The following is a 26,418-nucleotide window of genomic DNA, read 5'->3' as shown; positions in this document are numbered from 1 at the left end:
AGGAGCAGCTGTCACATCTTAATTTATATATACCAGATTTTTGGTAGGGTGTGCTGGCTCTTTTGGTGTTGTGGACTATTTTGTTCTGTATTTTGTTGTTAGTGTGAAAACTTATTTTGACATTATGTGGTTTGAATAGCTTAGCAAGTTTGTATGAGATATTGCCGAGAAACGGCATACAAACGAATTTGGTTTCTTCTGCTACTGAGGTCTGGCTTGCTAGTTTTGCTTTGTTAGATATGATGTTTTTATCTAATTTTTCAATTATGCTTGGGTCATAAGCATTGTTTGATGCTATTGTTTTTAATATATTGATTTCAATATGATGGGACAGCCACTGAAATTGAGGCCTTAGCTGGTAAACTTAATAATGTTCACCCCAAAATACAGTTCACAGTAGAACACCAAACCCAAAAAGGTATCTATTTTCTTGACCTAAACATAACACATCACAACAACAAACATAAATTTCAGATATATAGGAAACCCACCACTTCAGATGTTGTAATAAACAATACATCATGCCACCCAAATCAGCATAAACTAGCTTTTTTCAAATCAGCACTTAACCGTATCAACAAGATTCAAGCTGATCCTACTGCAAAAAATTAATGAAATCAATATATTAAAAACAATAGCATCAAACAATGCTTATGACCCAAGCATAATTGAAAAATTAGATAAAAACATCATATCTAACAAAGCAAAACTAGCAAGCCAGACCTCAGTAGCAGAAGAAACCAAATTCGTTTGTATGCCGTTTCTCGGCAATATCTCATACAAACTTGCTAAGCTATTCAAACCACATAATGTCAAAATAAGTTTTCACACTAACAACAAAATACAGAACAAAATAGTCCACAACACCAAAAGAGCCAGCACACCCTACCAAAAATCTGGTATATATAAATTAAGATGTGACAGCTGCTCCTGCTACTACATAGGGCAAACAGGTAGAAATTTTGAGATCCGATACAAAGAGCACACTGATGCACTTCGCCTAAACAACTTAAATAGATCCACTTTTGCTACCCATCTAGCAGATAATAAACATTCCATAACAGACATTAAAACTAACCTTCAAATCCTACACACTGTAGACAAGGGATTCAAGATGGATCTTCTCGAACAATTAGAGATTTTTACCCACAAACATAATTCCCCACATACCATTTTAAATGAGCAGACAGAACTGGCGAATAACTCCTTCTTTCAGAATTTTAAGGATTCTTTGAACTTAAAAAACTAAACAGTCATTCAGTAACAAAATGCCCCCCCCCCACACACACACATAAAAGCTTGTACCACCTTTGCCCCCCCCCCTTCAGCTCTCTTCTCTCTCCACATCACCCTCTCAACCCCCCCCTCTCCTTTTTCCTGTACAACCATCTCCCCCCCCCCCACCGCCAACTCCTTTTCCACACCCTTACAAGTTCCAGCATTACTTATTATTTCAAGTTAACCATCAACCTCTCATCCCAGACATCATATGCCAAGATCAGCCAATGGAAGGAGCAAGAAATTAGCTGTCATAATACTCTCAATACCAATAATCTTAAATGTAACTGAAATATAATGTATAAAATCTAGTTTTATATACCTGTTAAATTGCACAGCTAATTTATAAATAAACATTTTACTAGTTTAAGCTAATTTACATTTATTTTCTATGTAGTAAAGACAAATCTCTTGTCAGTGTGTGTGATGACTAATAATGCCTCTGGTCAACTTGAAATCTTTGATACTGTAGTTATATTGCAATCTTTGGCTTGTTTATAATGTGTAAATCCAGTATTCGTATCTGTGGCTAAGTGTGTTCAGCGATGTTTACGAAAAACGAGATATATGTTTCCAACAGTGCCTCATAAAAGTAATATACATCTAGTGAAAGTTTTATCTTGTGAAATTGTGCAAAACAAGACACAATGGTTTCAAAAATACGTCCTAAAAGAGATATATATACCTGCAAAAAGATTTATTTGTAAGTAACACCTCAAAACGTAAATTAAACTGTAAATATTTCATGTAACTGTACCACATGTAGTGATTATTTGCTCTTATACGTTAAACATAAATTATGCTGTAAATATTTCGTGTTACTGTACCACATGTAGCGATTATTTGTTCTCGTTTCTGTCTAGCCACAGATACTCAACCACCCACACAATGGGTACAAAAAAGCACTAAATGTATACACCATCTGATGATGAGTTGCTAGGCAGCTCGAAACCGGTCATGGTTAAATAAAATACATCTACATAAAAGGCGACTGGTTGCAGTAATTTCTGAAAACCAAAAAGTCTAATAACATCATAAATTTGGTCGAATTTGCTAAACACCTGGTATCAGCCTCCAAGAAAATAAATGACGGACTAAAAGGAATAAAAATTTATAACTGAATAACAAAAGCGTACCTGCCGCACATACTTCTGGATTCTTCATTCCAGTTCAAGATGTGAAAACAAAATATGCAATTAAATTAATGAAACTTGAAACAGCAGCTGTATTTAACCCAATACACCCTGAATATCTAGCTAACTGATGATCAACTACAGTGAAATCACTTTCTAGTATCCTACAAACGTGAAAACTTCCAACTATGATGAAGTATGCGAAAGTACTAATCGCAGTGAAACCAAGACCATACGAAACTAGGAAACTACCGTCCACTAATTCTACTACGAGTCACAGAAGAGCTCCTTAGGCGTCTGTCGACACAAAAATTTTTGAAGTAATCGCTGACACATCTCTATAGAGCTGGTTCGATGCAGATCAGACGTAGGACTAGTAACGATCAGATACTCTTTCTCTCAGAACTTATATCGCAAGCGAGTATGAGAAGAAATCAGTAGGTGTAGCAGCTTTTTAGTATGTGCTAATGACACTTTGCTGAGAAATACTCCTCTTGAAGTTCAAGAGTGTTATCCCATATCGTTAACTTGCGGACCTTCTTAACAACATACTGAACAACAGATACTTTCAGCTCTTTACCAGCCTCTTATCCAAACCTCTTTACCACTGAATAACTGTCTCAACCTACATCCATTTGAACCAGAAAACTGCATTCATCTCCCGACCTTCCTCTATAATTTTTTCTTTCACACTTGTCTCCAATAAAAGTTTTATGATTACTTCAAGTCTCTGGTAGTGTCCTATTAATTCATTCCTTGTTTTATTCAAGTTCTACCACAAATTTCTTTCTTTCCCTATTCCACTCATTACCTCCTCATAGGATCAACTCATCTAAGCTTCAGTAATCTGCTGTAGCGCCGGATACCAAACGCTTCTATTCATTTTTTGTCTGATATGGCTGTCGTCTCATTTCACTTCCGTATAAAGCTAGACTGAAAATACCTTCAGAAAATATTTTATAATAATTAAATTTATATTCTATGTTGAAATTTGTTTTCTTGAGAAAAACTTTATTTTTAGTTGCTAGTATCCATATTATATCCTTTGTACAAATTTCCCAAATTTCAAAACTCATCACCTACCTTAGTGTCTCATTTCCAATTTAATTCCCATCGGCATTGGCTGATTCTTGTTTGCTTTTCGTTGATTTTCATTCTACATCCCTGATTCAAGTCACTCTCCATTCCGTTTAACTTCCAAATGCTTTGCCGTCTTTTATAGAATTACATAGTCATCGGCAAACGTCAAAGACTGGAATGCATCTAACAATTACTTGATGTCGTAGGATGCAAGCGTTTCTCTGTGAAAAAGAGGCGGTGCTTCTTCAAGCCCGAGAAACATGGGTTATGAAAATGGGAAGTGAATATTATGACAATCATATTTCCTAACAGGCAAAAAGAAATACAAACGTCTCAAAAATGAGATCGACAGGAAGTGCAAAATGGCTAAGCAGGGATGGCTAAAGGACAAATGTAAGGATGTAGAGGCCTATCTCACTAGGGGTAAGATAGATACTGCCTACAGGAAAATTAAAGAGACCTTTGGAGATAAGAGAACAACTTGTGTGAATATCAAGAGCTCAGATGGAAACCCAGTTCTAAGCAAAGAAGGGAAAGCAGAAAGGTGGAAGGAGTATATAGAGGGTCTATACAAGGGCGATGTACTTGAGGACAATTTTATGGAAATGCAAGAGGATGTAGATGAAGATGAAATGGGAGATATGATACTGCGTGAAGAGTTTGACACAGCATTGAAAGACCTGACTCGAAACAAGGCCCCCGGAGCAGACAACATTCCATTGGAACTACTGACGGCCTTGGGAGAGCCAGTCCTGACAAAACTCTACCATCTGGTGAGCAAGATGTATGAAACAGGCGAAATACCATCAGACTTCAAGAAGAATATAATAATTCCAATCGCAAAGAAAGCAGGTGTTGACAGATGTGAAAATTACCGAACTATCAGTTTAATAAGTCACAGCTGCAAAATACTAACACGAATTCTTTGCAGACGAATGGAAAAACTAGTAGAAGCCGGCCTCGGGGAAGATCAGTTTGGATTCCGTAGAAATACTGGAACACGTGAGGCAATACTGACATTACGACTTACCTTAGAAGAAAGATTAAGGAAAGGCAAACCTACGTTTCTAGCATTTGTAAACTTAGAAAAAGCTTTTGACAATGTTGACTGGAATACTCTCTTTCAAATTCTAAAGGTGGCAGGGGTAAAATACAGAGAGCGAAAGGCTATTTACAATTTGTACAGAAACCAGATGGCAGTTATAGGAGTTGAGGGACATGAAAGGGAAGCAGTGGTTGGGAAGGAAGTGAGACAGGGTCGCAGCCTCTCCCCGATGTTATTCAATCTGTATATTGAGCAAGCAGTAAAGGAAACAAAATAAAAATTCGGAGTAGGTATTAAGATCCATGGAGAAGAAATAAAAACTTTGAGGTTCGCCGATGACATTGCAATTCTGTCAGAGACAGCAAAGGACTTGGAAGAGAAGTGGAACCAAATGGACATTGTCTAGAAAGGAGGGTGTAAGATGAACATCAACAAAAGCAAACCGAGGATAATCGAATGTAGTCGAATTAAGTCGGGTGTCGCTGAGGGAATTAGATTAGGCAATGAGACACTTAAAGCAGTAAAGGAGTTTTGCTATTTGGGGAGCAAAATAAATGATGTTTGTCGAAGTAGAGAGGATATAAAATGTAGACTGGCAATGGCAAGGAAAGCATTTCTGAAGAAGAGAAATTTGTTAACATCGAGTATAGATTTAAGTGTCAGGAAGTCATTTCTGAAAGTATTTGTATTCAGTGTAGCCATGTATGGAAGTGAAACATGGACGATAAATAGTTTGGACAAGAAGAGAATAGAAGCTTTCGAAATGTGGTGCTACAGAAGAATGCTGAAGATTAGATGGGTAGATCACATAACTAATGAGGAAGTATTGAATAGGATTGGGGAGAAGAGATGTTTGTGGCGCAACTTGACCAGAAGAAGGGGTCGGTTGGTAGGACATGTTCTGAGGCATCAAGGGATCACCAATTTAGTATTGGAGGGCAGCGTGGAGGGTAAAATTCGTAGAGGGAGACCAAGAGATGAATACACTAAGCAGATTCAGAAGGATGTAGGTTGCAGTAGGTACTGGGAGATGAAAAAGCTTGCACAGGATAGAGTAGCATGGAGAGCTGCATCAAACTAGTCTCAGGACTGAAGACCACAACAACAACAACAACATTTCCTAACAGCCTTAACGTGGTTCACACAAAAGTCATTCATTGAGGTAATAATTTACAAAATATGTCAATAATGTTAAGGCAACACCCAAAGAATTTCATAACATTTTTACAACCTTTCCACGTTTTATTTGTTGCATTTTAACACTGAGATGAATACACTAAGCAGATTCAGAAGGATGTAGGCTGCAGTAGGTACTGGGAGATGAAGAGACTTGCACAGGATAGAGTAGCATGGAGAGCTGCATCAAACCAGTCTCAGGACTGAAGACCACAAGAAATTCATCACTGAAAACATATTTAAATTTTTTACATATGCTTTATACGCTCGATTCGGCACATATGGAGCATTTCCTCTTCTCGAAACTGAAAACTCCATAGATGGGCTCAAGAAACGACATGTTAGTGAAACAATCATAAGGTCGTGTATGACAAACTCGAAGTAATTTTGAAAGATAAGATGTCTGACGTCAAGAAATAGTTCCAATGTCTTGTGGAGCAGTGTATAACGTAAAATGAAACGTAATTTCACTAATTCGTCAATTCTCACACGCTGTTTTGAAGATTGTGCGTCGATCATTGTGTATTCATCTGAGTTCAGGATTTTATTTGTTGCACCAACTCAGTGTCACCACAAGCAAAAGTCGAAGTAGATATTAATAAACTGATTCAGGTCAGACGGCGACGAAATCCTCTTCTTGCATATTCGATTAACTTTAGTCTCTCGACAACACTCCAACGTTCTTTTGCGACAGTCGCATCTCCCGTTAGACAGAGTCAGCAGTTAAGTGTGCCTCAACAATCATCGGTGTGCGTCATCCACCACTATGCACCTGGGATAATGACAGCACCAGCTATTTACCATGGTTTTCATTACGGAACCACCAATAACACGCATGAAATGTGTCGCATATTGTAATAATTAATGAATCATAATATGAGTTAAATAAAGAGCATTAAAATTTAGTTGAATCAAAGTAATAAAAAGTTAAGTCAACATTGTAGCTTAGTTAATGCCAATGCTGTGTATCGTTGCTGCAGTTCAAAAAAAAGAAATATAATAATCTTACATTAAATCATGACAATCATGTTGTTTTCCACATTAATTAAGAAGAAAAGTACATAACTAAGAACAGTTAAGATTGTGTGAATAGCGAATAAGCTTGGATTGTTTCCCTACATCAGTCATCTGCTCAGAAAATAAAACTGGAACCAATGTTCCGAATATGTGTTCACATAAAAGTCGTCAGTGATACTGCTTCACGGTCCGTTAAGGATCGTCATGAATATTCTTTCCATTTAAAGACCTCCTGTCGCGAAAACGCCCTTCACTGGAAAGCCCGTGAAAACTTATTAGTTCCTGCGCAAGATTCCTTCTCAAGAGTCTATCGACCATAAAATTTTAGTGTTGATACGGTGAGGCTACACTCGCACCACCCAGTCGTTAAGCTGAACTCCTGCTGAAAGGTACCCAGACTGAACAAGAACTGTCCAGTGAAAGGGCTGGATCCCCTGACAGGTAGGCCGCCAAAGACGACAAGGCACTGCAGCGCCACCCATTTGTCACCTGAGGAAACCAGACCCAGTTAACACGTTCAAAATATATTCGGCATTTATTTTTAAATTACTGTTATTGAACATACACAGTTTTTATTAAAATTAATTGTACTGAAATGAGCGCCTTTCAGCATTAATGACTTTCTGACCTTTCGAAAAGTTTTAAATTACATATTTCATTAACTACTAATGTCAATATTATACAGTGGCATTGTGCCCATTTTCCTAATAAAAAAATTAATATTTTCATTTGGAAAAGTATGAAATTATAGAAGAGCGAAATTTCTTGCTCTTTAAGACTGTGCTCTTGGTTTTTGTGTGGGACGCAGATGTGAGGTACGGATGATTTAATTGCTGGTTAGACTCCATCAGACACCGTAATTCTTTTTCTGTCGAACAAATATGTTGTATATCTAACACAAAGACGTTTAGGAAAAGGATAAAGCCATAGTGTAACATATCCGACGTCACTATATGTGTAATTGTGGAGTTAGTTCTAATCCATTACACCGAGACGTTACAATGAATATCATCGTTACTTTGGATCCAGTTAAATTTCAGGTAAATTATATTAGTGAGTGTTCATTGTACAGCTCAGCTACAATTCGACGTACTGTTTATGGATGTGGCAGTATTGATTTACCAACAGAGTAATTTAAAATATTTCTTCAATCGCTGCTTATAAAATTAGACGGGCAAAACCGCGGTTCGATCGCATCCGCATTGTTACTTTGTGCCAGGAATGGCTTTCAACAAGGGAAAACAAGAGTTCACGCAGCATCGTGGTGCATTGATATCGTGACGCTGAGATGCACAATTCGATATCCTCATTTCTTACACTCGACCATTTCAGTATTGTTCTGATATTGGCGAAGTGTTGTCCTTGGCTGTAAAGCGACATTGATGGGAATCAGCCACAAGTCATTAACCACCATAAGGAGCAGAACGCAATCAGAGAATTTCTCCCACTACATGCATTATCCTGCCTTTCCAGTCAGCGCTCAGCCCTTGTCAATCTTACGAGGACCCCCCTCGTCGCTGCGATCAGCTATACTTGAAGGCCAAACATAGGCCACTCAGACACGTACCGGTAAAATAGCAGTTGCTTTGATATTTGTTAATGGTGCTTCGTTTCAAGATTGTGCAGACGAATCTGATGATGATTCAATCGGAAATTTCATCCGTCTCCTTGGGCCAGAGCTATTCTTCATTGCCATTTTCATTATTATTTTTTTGTACTTTCTTACAAGTTTCAAGTTAGTGTTGAAAGGGTGCAGACTGCAGCCTAGAAAGAAACGCGTCTTCTTGTAAGACATGATTTTAGCAGACACTGGTCGTGCTGTTATCTTCTGTCCTCAAAATGAAAACACAATATCAAGAATGCTTAGAAGTCTCAGGGGAAGGGAAGATACGAATTGTACAATGAAGGACATTGTATTTCAAATGGCGACTGTTACGAGAAATTGTGACTTCACACACTAGGCAGAAAAGGCAGAGGCCAAGAAATAAAATACAAGTGCCAGTACATTGTGCTATCGCAACTTTAGGTCAGCTGCTTTGTGTTGATGAACATATGGAGTTATTAATTCATTCACAAACCTTGTAAGGGTTCTGTAGGCCCTTACTATAAGTTTGCACTCGGCACAGGTCGACAGGGCAAATAATCGATAGTGTCGGGTTGCATGAGCGAGTGTAGAGTTGAGTTAGTTTCCAGGTTGCGGGCCGAGCCGTGCGGAGGCCGGTTGCTGTGATACAAGGCTTACCGACAAAGGGAGTGGCCATCGCCGCGGTTTAACCCCTTTGTGTTAGAATAATACGGGAAAGTGAAGAAGTTTAATTACGAGAGTGCTCAGTGATATTTTTGTGATGATATTTATTTGGTTTCGCGTCTACCGCGCCGGCATCATTTGGATTGCAGTGTTGGATTGCAGTGTTGGATTACAGTGATTGAATTTGCGTGTGACAATAATGAATAACGAAGAGGCCTGTGCTGAGATTAGCCGTAATTAAATTTGTATGACGAAGGCAGTGGCTGTCTCCTCTTTCTTGTGTTTTTGAGACGAATATAGGTCTTGATTAGTGAAGCAGTGTTGTTGTTATTCTTGGTACCAGACATTTCATTATTACAGCATCTGAGAAGGACAAAATTGAATGTAACAACTACGTAGCAGTCAAATCCGATTGCCAGCCCCATTAGGTACACGGTCACATTAATTAATTATTATTTGGGCTGCTATCTGATCCCGATCGAGCGGGATACATAAAATCGGAGTGTTACAACCTACACACGTAAAAATGTTCTACTTCACCCCAGTTCCCCGAACTTCTCAAGACAGACGTTGACTGTGGATATTGTATCACAGACCCAGTCCCTTTGACTGTTCTGAGATGTCACTAAACCCGGCCAAAGATGTAAACAACCATGCATTAGCAGCGCCTATTAGACGGAGGGGGTCCGACAGCCCATCAGTTCCAGTCATTCCACCAGGAAGAAAGTACACGGCTCGTGTTGTCTGTAGTTCAATCATGCCTAGAGGGTCAATACCGCGGTTCGATCACGTTCGCATTGTTACTTTGTGCCAGGAAGGGCTCTCAACAAGGCTAGTGTCCAGGCGTCTCGGAGTGAACGAAAGCGGTGTTGTTCGGACATGCAGAAGATACAGAGAGACAGGAACTGTCGATGACATGCCTCGCCGAGGCTGACAAAGGGCTACTACTGCATTGGACGTCCACTACCTACGGATTAAGGCTCGGAGGAACCCAGACAGTAACGCCACCATGTTGAATAAGGCTTTTCGTGCAGCCTCAGATCGTAGTCTTACGATTCGAACTCTGCGCAACAGGGTGAATGATGCGCAACTTCTCTCCCGACGTCCACGGCGAGGTCCAACTTTGCAAACACGACAACACGCAGCGCGGTTACAAATGGGCGCAACAACATGCCGAATGGACTGCTCAGGATTGGCATCACGTTCTCTTCACCGATGAGTGTCGCATATGACTTCAACCAAACAATCGTCGGAGACGTGTTTGGAGACAACCTGGTCGGGCTGAACGCCTTAGACACACTGTCCAGCGAGTGCAGCAAGGTGTAGGATTCCTGCTATTATGGGATGGCATTATGTTGGGCCGACGTACGCCGCTGGTGGTCAAGGAAGGCGCCGTAACGGCTGTACGATACGTGAATGCCATCCTCCGACTGATAGTGCAACCATATCGGCAGCATAATGGCAACACATTCGTTTTAGTTGAAGATAATTCGCGCGCCCCCACCGTGCACATCTTGTGAATCACTTCCTCAGGATAACGACACCGCTCGACTAGAGTATCCAGCATGTTCTCCAGCCATGAACCCTATCGAACATGGGTCAAATGGCTCTGAGCACTATGGGACTTCACTTCTGAGGTCATTAGTCCCCTAGAACTTAGAACTACTTAACCCTTACTAACCTAAGGACATCTCACATATCCATGCCCGAGGAATTAATCGAACCCGCGACCGTAGCGGTCGCGCGGTTCCAGACTGTAGCGCCTAGAATCGCTCGGCCACCCCGGCCGGCTATCGAACATGCCTGGGATGAATTTAAAATGGCTGTTTGTGGACGACGTGACCCATCAGTCACTCTGAGGAATCTACGCCGAATCGACGTTGAGGAGGGGACAATCTTGACCTATTGTGGCTTCATGAACTTGTGCATAGTATGTCACGACGAATAAAGTCATGCGTCAATGCTAGATGACTACTGGGTATTTGAGATACCGGTGTTTACAGCAATCTGGCCCACCACTTCTGAAGGTCTCGCTGTACGTTGGTACAACATGCATTGTGTGGTTTTCACGAGCAATAAAAATGGCGGAAATGATGTTTATGTTGATCTCCATTCCAATTATCAGTGCAGGTCCCGGAACTCTCGGAACCGAGGTGATGCAAGACTGTTTTTGACGTGTGTGTAATTTAATCAGCACAGTGAGACAAAACAAGTGATAGATGGGTAGTTCTGTGAGCTATGCATACTACTTCAAAAAAACAAGCGGCAATGCTATGAGGTTACCTTACCGTGCACGTCGATGCAGCCGGTCTGCTGCTTCATGACGCTGGTGTTGATCTGGCAGGTGTAGCAGCCGCGGTCCGACTCCTTCAGCTGGCGCACGTGCAGCCGCCACGTTCGGAGCTGGTCGTGCGAGACTCCGACCCGCGAGTTGTGTGTCACCACCCTGTCGTGCATTGTCAGCACAGTCTGGTCTTCAGAACGCAACCAGCCCACCTTAACAGAGGAAAGGCAGAATTGTACCCTGCCTCACTGAAAAAACGGCTCTATTGGAATTCATTCACACAAGTCAATAGATTGAGAAACTCAATTTAAACATTAAAATATCTTTTATTTTCTTAGTGTGTTTGCGAATGAGAAACAACTTACAGCAGCATATTATGAGAAAAGAATTCCTTGACACTCCATTGTATAGTGGATTTCGTATCACGAGATACAGGTGTGGAGAACACAATACAATTCAATTCGAAATGTCCCAACATTAATGAAAGTTAACGATTGTTTTATTTAAATAAACACATAATAAAATTCTGAACATGGCTGTCTTTCAGCAACCACACATAAATTTAAACGGAGAAATAATACAGCCAACCGACGCCCCTAAGGAGTCTTCATTAGAATGAAATTTTAAAATATGATTGAGATGAGGACATCCTCAGAAGTGTCGAAAAATAGTACAGCGCACTAAACAGTTTTTCGAAACGTGTTGGCTGCATTATTTTTCCGTTTAATTACATAAATAATTGAAGTTCCTCAAATCGAATTCAGTATGGTTTGGTATCAAAACAAATAATATTTGAGAATGTTATCAGCACTGATAACTGGATCTAATGTACCAAAATTAAAAAAAAAAACTCGCTCACACATAAAGGCAAATGGCCGTTACTCAAAATTTATAAAATACTTTAATAAGTCGCCTTTGACAACGGTATCTGAGCGCAAGTTCTCTGCAGATTCATTTTAAACCCCATGTAAGAGGAAGAGCGTTTTCTGACCAAAACATTACATCCAGTTTAACCACATAAAGCAGTTACATATGTTTCCCAAAACTCAATCTAAATTGGTGTCTACAGGTGTATTTGTAATGTCTCAGCTGCATCTAATATTGTGTTGACGTATATATTTGTCGTAGTAGTTTTCATTTGGTATCTCAACTCTTACTTTATTCATGTGTTGCGAGTTTTCTAATTTGGAGTGGTGTTACTCAAAGCACTATTTCTCTGATCTGAAAACAGATTGCTCCGTTTTGCAGGTAAAGAACCTGGACTTTTCAAAGTGATGGCAGTACCCACTACGCTCTATGGATCTGAAATTTGGGTTCCCACTCGAAAGGGTATGAGCAGGATCCATGCTGGGCAAATGGAATTATTCCATTGTATTGGAGGTGCTCCACAGAAGATTACAACAGGATTAAAATACTGAGAATGGATGACGAGTAGATTCATTGCAGAAGAAAACAGGTCTAAACAGAAAGAGGTGGTCGAAACATGTAGATAAAATGTATGAAAACAGGCTTCGATAGCTAATTTTCGACTACAGACATAGAGGGACAAGACAGAAGGGAAGACCACCGAGGAGGTGGCCTGACATTGTTGGCTTGAACAAGTGAATTCAGCTGAGGCATGAAGAAGATAACAATAATGATAATAATAATGATTCACTGGGATGTGTGAAGTAAGTAAGAATTTTCATTTATAAGATTTATCTGAAATGCTACTGTGACTGAAGTATTCTATAGAAAGATTGGTATTTGACGAAACAAGGAAAGAAAGTGGGTTTGTCATTTCAAAGAGGAACAGAAGTTTCAACGTCAGAAAAATGTAAAGAAGTGTTGAATCCCTGGCACAGTAGTGACGGATTTTGTAGTTCCGGAAATTCATCCACAACGTAAATCCATGTAACACATTGTGGATAGTATACTGGTAGCGCGTTCCAGTACTGCGACTTAAAGTCAACAGCGTCATGTCATGGTAATGCAAGATACGAACATAGACGTTTTGAAAAACACTCCTCCTACAATAAAATGTTCATTTAGTTTAAGAATTATGAGCCACACGACGCAGTGCCACATTCTTCCAGATGTAATGTCAACGAAACTTATTGACGGAGTTGGAGATACAGGACTTCAAGCCTCGCAGCTCTTGGCAAAGATAATTATCAACGTGTATTCCTCATAGACGCACGCACTACTCCCTGACTTCGTTGTATGGTTTTTAAGAGCATTAAACATTTTAGTCGTGACACTCTATCAATAACAAATGGACTATCACATCACATACTGATTAGGACTGAATTTCGCCAACAACAGCCCACAGTGTAGTTTGGCGATAATGTATAAGAAAAAGCTGAGGAAGTTCTATGTAAGTGTGGACTAGCGTCTCACGAGAATACCATCACCATGAGCAGGAAGACTTCAGCTACTTTCTGTGGCTTCCTTGAGCTTTGAGACATATTTTAATAGGATTTGAGACTTCAGGTAAGTTACGTGAGCAGGTGCGTGCCCGTGGATCACAGTAGCTCGCGTCAGTGATTAAGTAACTCTCCTCTCTCCACATAATCACAAGGTCTCATTTACCTCACGCCCTAGCCGTGCCAATCCATGAAATCATTCTCGAACCCCTTCTGTGACACTGCTGACCACTACTGTAGATAGCTACCCTGCATTCTGAGCTCAATTCCGTGTCCTTTTGCCAGCATGGAAGCACTCCATTCGCAAATCTCATTACCTGTTCCCAAAACTTTTACCTACAGATAATCTCTTCATATTTCTGGGCTACAGTCATGTAGTAATGTTTGAAGGACATTTCCGCAATTTGATTGTAAAAATTAATTGTTGTTATATTATTATAACGATATCGGCCTTAACCCATTACCAAGCACAACTGCGTTGGGTGTACAATTAGAGTTTGTTGACTGAAGGCATCGTCAAGATCTGCTGAATGAAATATGACCATCAGCCTGTAACGCCGGAAATGCATATCCTCCTGTACTGTAACTTTTTCCTTGTTTTCTTACCTCAAGATATGACATTTCTGTGTCTTTGTATATTGTAATTGTTTTGCTATTTGTATATATATGCATTTATGTCGATGTATAATTGGTTTGTTTTGTGAATATTATTTGTATTTATACGCTGGGTCTGGCCTCGAGAAAACTATACTATCGAACGAATACATCGATAGGTCGTGTGGAGAACGAAAGTGTTTAGGATCTTTGGGATAGTGTTAACACTGTCGCGTGGAGCGCGGGCAGAGAGGGTCTGCCTGGAGTAGTGCAGTGGAGCAGGTGTGTTGTGTGAAGCTCCCGCGAGTTGCCGCGCTTTCGGGGTTTGGCAGCATGTAATTGCGCTCGACTTGCTATGTGAGACTCTGACACGGTGTCGCGGACGGGAAGCATTAGCTGGCGCACATCAAGAGCCCGTTTCGCCTGGTGACCGTGTCGAGAAGAAGGCGCGCCAACATCCAGCTTCTGCAACAGCGACGGCCGACAATGAGTGACTGTCGCCACCTCCTCGATCGACGGCTTCAAACCTTCAATCAACCAACAAGGAAGACTGGAAGCACGTAAAGTTTCAGAACTGTATGGCAGACCTCTGCTTTTAAAATTCTTGCATCACAAAATTACAGCAACTTAGCATGAACCTTTGTTGCTCAATGTCCCAATTGCATTGCCAAGCAGGGTTCCTTCCTTTTCCGAAATGAACCCGAGTGTCGTTGAATTTCAAACGCCAGCATTAAAATAATATAATTCAATTTCACTGCCTTAATTTCAAAGTTCAGTTAAATTATTCATAGCTGGCTACAATATTTAGATTACACAAGCACAAATTAAGAGTGCGAGTTTTGTTACCGTATTTTAGCTTACCTGTGACTGTAGCTCAGCTTGGTACTTACTAAATTTTACTATTGTTAATTGTTCAGAATGATTTAATTCATGTTCAAAGTTAAAGCTCTTATTTCTAAACTGCATAGATTCAAGTAGCTTTTGAAATTGTTGAGGTAGTCCAAGACTAACCGTATTTTACTGAATTTCGATGTGCTTCAGAAAGAAAGCTCACTATTAACTTCAGTCACTAAATTAACTTTCGATTTTCCGGTTTTATTAATTCTTTTGCTAAATTAAGTCAGAGTGTAGCGAAATTTATTACTTCTGACAAACTTTCAGTTTTCACACTACACGTGTCAACCTTCAGTTGCACGCTTCTAGTGCTAATTATATGTGTAATAACCTTTCTTTTTCAGTTACTATAGTAATTGTCCTTAGGAGTGGCGACCGTGATTTCCCCCAAATCTCAAATATCTAATTACCGCTAGTTAATTGTTAACGTAACGGCCGCACATTTACTTTCTTTATTAACTTTACCCCTTTTCAAAATTAATTTCCACCAGTTCAATTTGCATTTTTCCTTTCATTTAGATGTAACCCTTTCCTCCCTCTTTACCGACAAATTAACTTCGGTGATGATTGATTTTCCCAAATTTCTATTAGGTACAGGCGGTTTAATTTTACACTGTCATTAAGGTCGATAAGTGAGGGGGAGGTTACAAGCCTGAATGTTGGATTCAGGCAGTTTCCCACAAGCCACTAGGTGAATGCCGGTCTGATGCGTAAGTCTTGCCTGAGTTACACGGTTCGCAAACATTTAGAAAACTTTTGTTCACTTCCACATGACTAACACTCCACGCAGACTGTTCTGGTGCACCTATTCTGTTTGAGGGTGTAACGTTGTGGCGAGACGATGGCCATGCGGCTACTCATTAAACTAACCATGGAAAAATCGGTTAGTAACCATACCGACTCTGCGCTGATGTGGGACAAAGGACGAGGAAAAGAAGAAGAAGAAGAAGAAGAATATACGCTACAACAAACAAAATGCAAGCGAGCTTACATCTAACAAGCAATCAAAAATTCAGAACAAAAATGACAGAACCATTAACAAGAATAGTTCCTACAGTAGAGTAAGATAGTTTATATTCGTTCGTGAAAAATAGATCAGCTAAGAATAATTACGTGACTGTACACATATAATATGCTCACCGGCAACAATGAAGGAGGGAAACAGAATGGGCGGAGGTAAAGTGGTATAGGTAGCGAAACAAATAGGAAACGATAAGGGAAAGTGTAACAGGGAAAGGCGGAAGCATTTGTTTTCCCGTTTTCCTGAGAGAACTGGACACATATGCAAAATGTGTGATATTTACGCCATTTAACTATAAAACTTCTTTATTTTTGTTACTACCATGATTTCGACCTTACATCATTATGAAGCACAACTTTGTTGGGTGTATAATTGGACTTTGTTGAGAGAAGTCATCGCCAGAATTAATACCAACTGATGTTCAATCGGTAACTCAATTTTTTTATGGGTGGATCATATGTTTTCTAACGAGTGGTTCAGTTCTATGATTGTAAAGAGAATCATCTAACACTTCACTCCTTACAACAAAGAACAGGCAAAATAATCACAAATTTCAGAGGTGATGTGTACTTTTACTGGCTATCGTTGTTCGTTTATGAAATAATTTATTCTCTGGTACAATCATGTCAGCAAGATATTACCGGCTTTGGCCATTAATGGTGACTTACAGGTTATAAGAAAGAAGAAGAAATTAAATCTTACGCAATGTGCTTTCTCAAAATTATTGTGTGTCAACTACATCCTCATATGATCTAAAGATAGCCGATGATGCCCGAAACAGATACTCTCCTTTTTGATATTATATAATATTTTGTGAAAAAATAAACAATTTTTGATAAATATTTAAACTGTCACTGATATTTCCATTACGTCTTAGGGATAACAAGCGCTTGAGATAAAACATTTGATCGCACTCTGAGGAAGGACCTCGCCACGCCATTTGACAGACGTACACCTTATGAAGAGAGAAGATCCAGGTTTCTCAGCCAGCGGCTATTGTACGCCAGGAGTCACTGACCGATGTTGTTGCTGAGGTATGTGGAAGGGGCACCTATTGAAACACATTGTTAAGCTAGAGATGAAAAGATATAAGCAGTTTACCAAGCGGTGGGGCGCTACCTACAATTTATCCTTTTCAGCATGCAATGGACGCACTCCCAGTGCCCAAGGCGCCAACTATGTGCAGTTTGATATGCGAGCGAGAGCCATGCGGCAATAACTTTCTTGTAGTCTTCCTACATGACATTTGAGGGCAATGCAAAATATTTAATGACTATGTTGAACAACAATTTAACAGCTCAGAAATAAAAAATGCTGAGCTAACTGGTAAGTGGCCACTCCAAGGGAGGAAGCTGTGACCAGAGCTAATAAGTCATCCAGGAGGTCATCTGTCGTTGCAACAGCGGAGGCGAAACTTCCGACTGGCATCTGAGGTTGCATTGTATGTGAGCAACCGACAGCTGACAGCTGACAGCTGACAGTTCAGGACACCTTCAGGCGAAAAAATGCGAACGTAAGCATAGCTTTAGAAGCATCCTAGGACAGCGACACCTATGTTGCTGTTTGTCGTTCCCTGTAACTCGTAATGTTTGAATTCACACAAATTTCAATCTTGCCTTTCCGGCAAGCATATCATAGGAGCTATGATACCTCTCGGCAAAGTGCTAGAGTTTAAATGCCGGCTTCTATGAAGTACTTATCCTCTGATTTTAGGACAATTGTTCAAGAAGAAAATACTTTCTTTCGTATCTACAACTCGATAAACGCAGAGTATTTTCGACGTTAATTACAGCTATTCTGATACATTAAGATTAAGTAAAATATTATATAAAATTTATAAAGTTTGCAGCGATGAATAAACATTGAATAGCGTTTGTATTCGGTTCATTTTAGGTCACGTATTGCAGCATATGAAATTTAACCAATATACTGAAATTGTATTTCAAGCTAGGATCAGAAGACTATCTACTTCCATTCTCGAGGTATTGGATCTATGTCTGGCGTATAATTCAAGCTTGGTGTGCCCAAATCTAAGTGCTTTGGGAATAAAGTAGTTACAACAATAAGAAGCAGCATATTCATCATACTTCATGAACGGTTCCAGATATCTAAACGAGTTTTGTTAACGATACCATGTAAAGAGTCACATAACATTGTGTTCAAATGTATGAGCTGTCCTGAAACATGACTCCTTATAAAATTCAGTGCTATCTTTTTAGAATTCTCGTTGCCAAAACCGAAGTTGGGCAAATGGGGTATACTAATGACCAGCATGAGTTCTAGTTTTGAAAAAGAAATTGCTTGAAAGTAATCTGGAAAATTCTGACAAACGTAGTTCTTTATGCGCGGAAAAACTGAAGTATTTCACGAACAGTTGCTCCTAATTGTGCAGATAAGGTATCAAATATTTCGTCTATTAAAATCCTAACTATTACACCCATAAAAAGTTACATTAATGTGATATGTAATTGAAAAAATAGGCTTCCTTCGAATCAAGTAGTTAATTAGGACATTTCGATAACAGAAGGCGCTAGGAAGAAAAATGAGGTGTCAAATATCATGCTTTATGAACAGAATCGGGCAGGTAGGTTAGAAAATTTGAAAAGGGAAATGGATAGGTTAAAGTTAGATATAGTGGGAATTAGTGAAGTTCGGTGGCAGGAGGAACAAGACTTTTGGTCAGGTGATTACAGGGTTATAAATACAAAATCAAATAGGGGTAATGCAGGAGTAGGTTTAATAATGAATAAAAAAATAGGAGTGCGGGTTAGCTACTACAAACAGCATAGTGAACGCATTATTGTGGCCAAGATAGACACAAAGCCCATGCCTACTACAGTAGTACAAGTTTATATGCCAACTAGCTCGGCAGATGATGAAGAAATAGATGAAATGTATGACGAGATAAAAGAAATTATTCAGGTAGTGAAGGGAGACGAAAATTTAATAGTCATGGGTGACTGGAATTCGTCAGTAGGAAAAGGGAGAGAAGGAAACATAGTAGGTGAATATGGATTGGGGGGAAGGAATGAAAGAGGAAGCCGCCTTGTAGAATTTTGCACAGAGCATAACTTAATCATAGCTAACACTTGGTTCAAGAATCATGAAAGGAGGCTGTATACATGGAAGAAGCCAGGAGATACTGACAGGTTTCAGATAGATTATATAATGGTAAGACAGAGATTTAGGAACCAGGTTTTAAATTGTAAGACATTTCCTGGGGCAGATGTGGATTCTGACCACAATCTATTGGTTATGAACTGCAGATTGAAATTGAAGAAACTACAAAAAGGTGGGAATTTAAGGAGATGGGACCTGGATAAACTGAAAGAACCAGAGGTTGTAGAGAGTTTCAGGGAGAGCATAAGGGGACAATTGACAGGAATGGGGGAAAGAAATACAGTAGAAGAAGAATGGGTAGCTCTGAGGGATGAAGTGGTGAAGGCAGCAGACGATCAAGTAGGTAAAAAGACGAGGGCTAATAGAAATCCTTGGGTAACAGAAGAAATATTGAATTTAATTGATGAAAGGAGAAAATATAAAAATGCAGTAAATGAAGCAGGCAAAAAGGAATACAAACGTCTCAAAAATGAAATCGACAGGAAGTGCAAAATGGCTAAGCAGGGATGGCTAGAGGACAAATGTAAGGATGTAGGGGCTTGTCTCACTAGGGGTAAGATAGGTACTGCCTACAGGAAAATTAAAGAGACCTTTGGAGAGAAGAGAACCACTTGTATGAATATCAAGAGCTCAGATGGAAACCCAGTTCTAAGCAAAGAAGGGAAGGCAGAAAGGTGGAAGGAGTATATAGAGGGTTTATACAAGGGAGATGTACTCGAGGATAATATTATGGAAATGGAAGAGGATGTAGATGAAGACGAAATGGGAGATAAGATACTGCGTGAAGAGTTTGACAGAGCACTGAAAGACCTGAGTCGAAACAAGGCCCCGGGAATAGACAACATTCCATTAGAACTACTGATGGCCTTGGGAGAGCCAGTCCTGACAAAACTCTACCATCTGATGAGCAAGATGTATGAGACAGGCAAAATACCCTCTGACGTCAAGAAAAATATAATAATTCCAATCCCAAGAAAGCAGGTGTTGACAGATGTGAAAATTACCGAACTATCAGTTTAATAAGTCACAGCCGCAAAATACTTACGCGAATTCTTTACAGACGAATGGAAAAACTGGTAGAAGCCGACCTCGGGGAAGATCAGTTTGGATTCCGTAGAAATGTTGGAACACGTGAGGCAATACTGACCTTACGACTTATCTTGGAAGAAAGATTAAGAAAAGGCAAACCTACGTTTCTAGCATTTGTAGACTTAGAGAAAGCTTTTGACAATGTTGACTGGAATACTCTCTTTCAAATTCTGAAGGTGGCAGGGGTAAAATACAGGGAGCGAAAGGCTATTTACAATTTGTACAGAAACCAGATGGCAGTTATAAGAGTCGAGGGGCATGAAAGGGAAGCAGTGGTTGGGAAAGGAGTGAGACAGGGTTGTAGCCTCTCCCCGATGTTATTCAATCTGTATATTGAGCAAGCAGTAAAGGAAACAAAAGAAAAGTTCGGAGTAGGTATTAAAATTCATGGAGAAGAAGTAAAAACTTTGAGGTTCGCCGATGACATTGTAATTCTGTCAGAGACAGCAAAGGACTTGGAAGAGCAGTTGAACGGAATGGACAATGTCTTGAAAGGAGGATATAAGATGAACATCAACAAAAGCAAAACGAGGATAATGGAATGTAGTCAAATTAAGTCGGGTGATGCTGAGGGAATTAGATTAGGAAATGAGACACTTAAAGTAGTAAAGGAGTTTTGCTATTTAGGGAGTAAAATAACCGATGATGGTCGAAGTAGAGAGGATATAAAATGTAGACTGGCAATGGCAAGGAAAGCGTTTCTCAAGAAGAGAAATTTGTTAACATCGAGTATAGATTTAGGTGTCAGGAAGTCGTTTCTGAAAGTATTTGTATGGAGAGTAGCCATGTATGGAAGTGAGACATGGACGATAACTAGTTTGGACAAGAAGAGAATAGAAGCTTTCGAAATGTGGTGCTACAGAAGAATGCTGAAGATAAGGTGGGTAGATCACGTAACTAATGAGGAGGTATTGAATAGGATTGGGGAGAAGAGAAGTTTGTGGCACAACTTGACTAAAAGAAGGGATCGGTTGGTAGGACATGTTTTGAGGCATCAAGGGATCACAAATTTAGCATTGGAGGGCAGCGTGGAGGGTAAAAGTCGTAGAGGGAGACCAAGAGATTAATACACTAAGCAGATTCAGAAGGATGTAGGTTGCAGTAGGTACTGGGAGATGAAGAAGCTTGCACAGGATTGAGTAGCATGGAGAGCTGCATCAAACCAGTCTCAGGACTGAAGACCACAACAACATGAACAGAACTGAAAAAGCTAAATAAATTAAAGATTTGGTCAAATGTTTTGTGAAGGGTTCTGCCTAAAAGCGACATATGAAGTCTTTAAAGAAACATTTGACACAAATGATGCTCAAAATTATCTATAGCTAACAAAGTGTATCAAAAGTTTTCTAACCTACCACATTTTTCTGTTCTACACAAATTGTTTCACAATACATTTGACCAATTTTCTTGAGAAGAGATTTATGCATAATTTATGCAGGCTATTCAGATTATTTGAAACACTTTACTTGGAATCAGCAATGGCTGCTCATGAGTTAAGTTGTCAATAATCAAATATCAGCTAAATGTCTTGCAAGTTCCACGTGTTTTATGAGGAATTTAGTGTGTCTCATATATTGGGATAGGTCTGTAAACAACTAATTTACCTTGGTAAGATCTTAAAAACGTACTGTGAGATGCAACGTAAAGAGTATAGATAAAACTAGTACACACATGACGTGACAGGATTGTAGTTAAGTTACTGTGCCGTCTCAGCTAAAATTTAAGCAACCGTTGATGGGTTCCAGCCCAGGACCCATTGCATTGCAGATGTAACCCCTATACCACATGGATCTTCATTCAGCATTTAGTTTCATTCCGTACTTATCGCATAGCAAAGGACGCTATCGCTAGATCAAGGGCACCGTAGTTCAGTTTTCTTCCGTACGTATTCCCTGCTGAAAGTTCGTGGTCACATAAGAACCGCTCCATCTTAATCCATTGCTAAGAGAGTAACGCATATTTGTGTGTGTCGTCGTATATCAGTTGACAATATTAATGCTTAAATTTTTCATGAAGAGCCCTCTGTATAGTTCATGCACAACGGTTTTTTTTTGCCTTATTTTCCTATGTGAAACTAATTTTGCTGCCATAATTACGAGCAAAAAGATTCTACCGCTTATGGGCGCCACTTTTAGAAACAGCTGCTCGGCTTTTGCAGCGGGACCTTGTCGCTCGTACAGCAAGCACGAGTGTGCCGGCCGCTACGGTTGCCTGTGGCAGGTCACGCATGACGCGCGATCTGAGTGTCAGCTATCAATGCGCCCCCAGTCACCCAGCACTGGCAGCTGCCACAGAACCGAGCGCCGCCGGCTAACACCTCCACGCTTCCGGATCACGGGAGACGAGACCAGCTGACACCCACGCGCCTGCCCGCTGGCTTCACGCCGCTGTCGGCATGTCACTAGCCGATTCCAGCGCGCCTACAGTTTCGCCTCCAGCAACCCGCTCAACGACCGGTAATTGCACTACAGCTCCCTCTTCAAAGTCCATTTGCCTTTTCCATTTGTCTTTTACGCTACTCGCCATTAAAATTGCTACACTACGAAGATGACGTGCTACAGACGAGAAATTTAACAGACGGGAAGAAGATGCTGTGATATGCAAATGAATAGCTTTTCAGAGCATTCACACAAGGTTGGCGCCGGTGGCGACACCTACAACGTGCTGACATGAGGAAAGTTTCCGACAGATTTCAAATACACACGCAGTTGACCGGTTTTGCCTGGTGAAACGTTGTTGTGATGCCTCGTGTAAGGAGGAGATATGCGTACCATCACGTCTCGATCCCTGAGTCAACAGATGGGGTCATTTGAAAGACATCAACCATCTGAACGAACTGTTCGACGACGTTTGCAGCAGCATGGACTATCAGCTCGGAGACAATGGCTGCGGTTACCCTTGACGCTGCATCACAGACAGGAGCGCCTGGGATGGGGTACTCAACGACGAACCTGGGTGCATGAATGAGAAAACGTCATTTTTTCTTATGAATCCTGGTTCAGTTTACAGCATCATCATGGTCGCATCCGTGTTTGGCGACATCGTGGTGAACGCATATTTGAAGCGTGTAATCCTCATCTCCGTACTGTCGTATCACCCGGCGTTATGGCAGGGGGTGCCATTGGTTACACGTCTCGCTCACCTCTTGTTCGCATGGACGGCACTTCGAACAGTGGACGTTACATTTAAGACGTGTTACGACCCGTGCCTCTACCTTTCATTCGATCCCTGCGAAACCCTACATTTCAACAGCATAAGGCACGACCGCATGTTGCAGGTCCTGTACGGGACTTTCGGGATACAGAAAATGTTCGACTGCTGCCCTGACCAGCACATTCTCCAGATCTCTCACCAATTGAAAACATCTGGTCAATGGTGGCCGAACATCTTGGCTCGTCACAATACGCTAGTCACTACTCTTGATGAACTGTGGTATCGTGTTCAAGCTGCATTGGTAGCTGTACCTGTACACGCCATCCAAACTCTGCTTGAGTCAATGCGCAGGCGTATCTAGGTCGTTATTACGGTCAGAGGTGGTTGTCTGGGTACTGATTTCTCAGGATCTCTGCACACAAATTCCGTGGAAATGTAATCATAAGTCAGTTGTGGTATAATATATTTGTCCAATGAATACCCGTCTATCATCTGCATTTCTTCTTAGAGTAGCAATGTTAATGGCCAGTAGTGTATAAATATGTGCGTAGGAGCGTTAAAGAACTGGTAATGAAACAGCCACCTATAACATCAAGGCAGGCACACACTATGTAAAGAAAAAATAATTAGCAAGTTTACGCATTGGCTAGAACATTAAAATGAATATCAGGAAAGTGCACCGTCCAAAACACCTTACAGCGACAGTTAACCTCTAATAACTTCCACTCTTTACAATATGATATTATGTACGGCTCAATAGTAACAAAAAAAATTAGATTCCACCTCTCTCTCTCTCTCTCTCTCTCTATCTCTCTCTCTCTCTCTCTCTCTACATATATATATATATATATATATATATATATATATATATATATATATATATATATATATATATATGCGCATAACCACAATTAGAAACTTGTGAATAAACAATGAATTGGAAATTGACTAATCTACACCTAAAGAAGCCGCACTCCATCTAAACACCCCAAAAATGGCAAGTTAATTGCTACCTACAGTAACCAATTAAGAATAGCATGATTATAGATTGACTAGAATACAGGAATAAATAACACATACACACCTTCTGAAGGCCGACAAACTGTGTTGGGCTATTGTGCAGTGGTTAATTTAAAATAGCCACAACATACGCTAACAAGGTTAGTGGCGTAATGAAACACAAGCGTCGCGCAACGTACCTGGTCGGAAGTTAATCAAAACTAGCAGGATTAACTTACACGGCAGACGTGCAAACACTTCCGTTCATACGCCAGAATCAACATAAATCATTGACACATTTCAGATAATATTTTAAAATAACATACTTAAATACCTTTGTTTAGCAAAAGCCTTAATTAGTTAACAGGTTAGGTTCCGTTATTCAAGCCACGCAAATGATGTAGCAAGTTAAGGTCTACAATTCTACTTTGCCATTTACCACGCGTCGTGGCGAGGAAAAGGAGGAATTCAGCTAATTAATTGAAAGTCACTACTTGGATCCAGTGTTTGACGATGCGCTCAAAATCAACAGACAAAGCTCAGAGTCAAGTTTATACTCGGAAACAGCACACGCAGAACACGAGCATAAGGTGAGCATTAAATAAACTGCTCCTTGTTCAGTCATTTACACAATGACGAAACAAATAATCTTCGCCGAATTACTGTAGACGCCGGAATCCCCGGTTGCTTGCAAATGACGCAAATAATGGTCAATACGTCTTACTTTAGGTCCGGCGACATCCGTAGGTTTGGAGTTTTAACGGACAACCAGGCCTCATCCCCTAGGATCCACCTGAGACCAAGACAGTAACATCGCCTGTTATCACGGCCTTAACGATGCATCACACCTAACACGAGTCATGCCAAACATCAACAAACGGCTTGGCCCCCTGTACGCCCCCCCTACGTCCGCAATTGTTGTCCCTCCTCCCGACGAACGCTCTCTCGTAAACACGGCAGGCAACCGGCCGTAGCAACGCCACAGCGCCCTCTGGCTAGGGTAAGGAAACAACAGAGCGCGAAGCGGGAATTTCAAAAGCAACGCGCTATATTCAAGGAGGAAACGCCCGTGACATTTCGTCACGGAACACGTATGTGACGTTATACTCTGTATGAAGGTAATTGTTAGTATGAGTCTTTTATTTTTTGAAAATTTTTGTAGTAACTTCGGTATTTATACTCACAATGACATTTCCTTTTTACGCATGTGATCATGAGATTGTATTATGTTTTGGAGATACTCTCAGGATGGGCTGCCCTGAAATGCTCAGTATAAAAATTTTTGGAACAATTTGGCCAGTTCATATCTAGCGACCCATTTAGCACTGACGTAGGAAGTGCTGTGAACGTCACATCATCTGCCTCTTTCGTGGGCCATGTTCAGGATATCCACACGATATCCCAGCAAATGTAGCTTCACAGGACATAATAGTGCGAAAGTAACAAAATTATGCAATCTACGCCGAAATCATCGTATATGTCCGCTTTTGGTGGACACATCAGAATTCAGCTTTGCCGAAAAGAGCCACACTTCCAAGCATGCTTGCCTTCTATTGCCTGCTTGGCTTCACAGCCAGTGACTAATAACATCTTTTAATATGAGAGTTTACTACGAATTTTATTTATTGTGTTTTGTTATATTTGAGCAAAAATCATTTTCTGTTCGCCATAAGCTGGTATCCCCATGTATACTGTTTAATGAATCATTAAATAACGTGCCTCTTCTTTCAGAATTGCACATCTGCCACCTACAAGGACGAAATATCTTTCGTAGTATGATATGTTAAAGGAAAAGTCATTGCATTCCATCGTCATAATGGCTCGGATGCCAAAAATGATTTATATCCAGGCAGCCATGCGCCGTTGCCATTTTTCGGGGTGC

The 26,418-nt window shown here is 40.4% G+C and overlaps 1 protein-coding gene across 1 annotated transcript in view; it reads right to left on the bottom strand.

Moving 5' to 3' along the window:
• LOC126195239 (lachesin-like) overlaps positions 1 to 26,418 on the bottom strand; it is a 365,145-nt gene that overhangs the window by 231,046 nt on the left and 107,681 nt on the right. Inside the window, exon 3 of the mRNA XM_049933767.1 lies at positions 11,266 to 11,473. Coding sequence (XP_049789724.1) covers positions 11,266 to 11,473 — 208 coding nt within the window. The remainder of the gene's footprint in view (positions 1 to 11,265; positions 11,474 to 26,418) is intronic.

Source organism: Schistocerca nitens, chromosome 7 (genome assembly GCF_023898315.1).
Source record: "Schistocerca nitens isolate TAMUIC-IGC-003100 chromosome 7, iqSchNite1.1, whole genome shotgun sequence".
Taxonomy (NCBI): domain Eukaryota; kingdom Metazoa; phylum Arthropoda; class Insecta; order Orthoptera; family Acrididae; genus Schistocerca; species Schistocerca nitens.
Note: the sequence above shows the minus strand (reverse complement) of the source record. Positions and strands in the feature narration are given on the sequence as shown.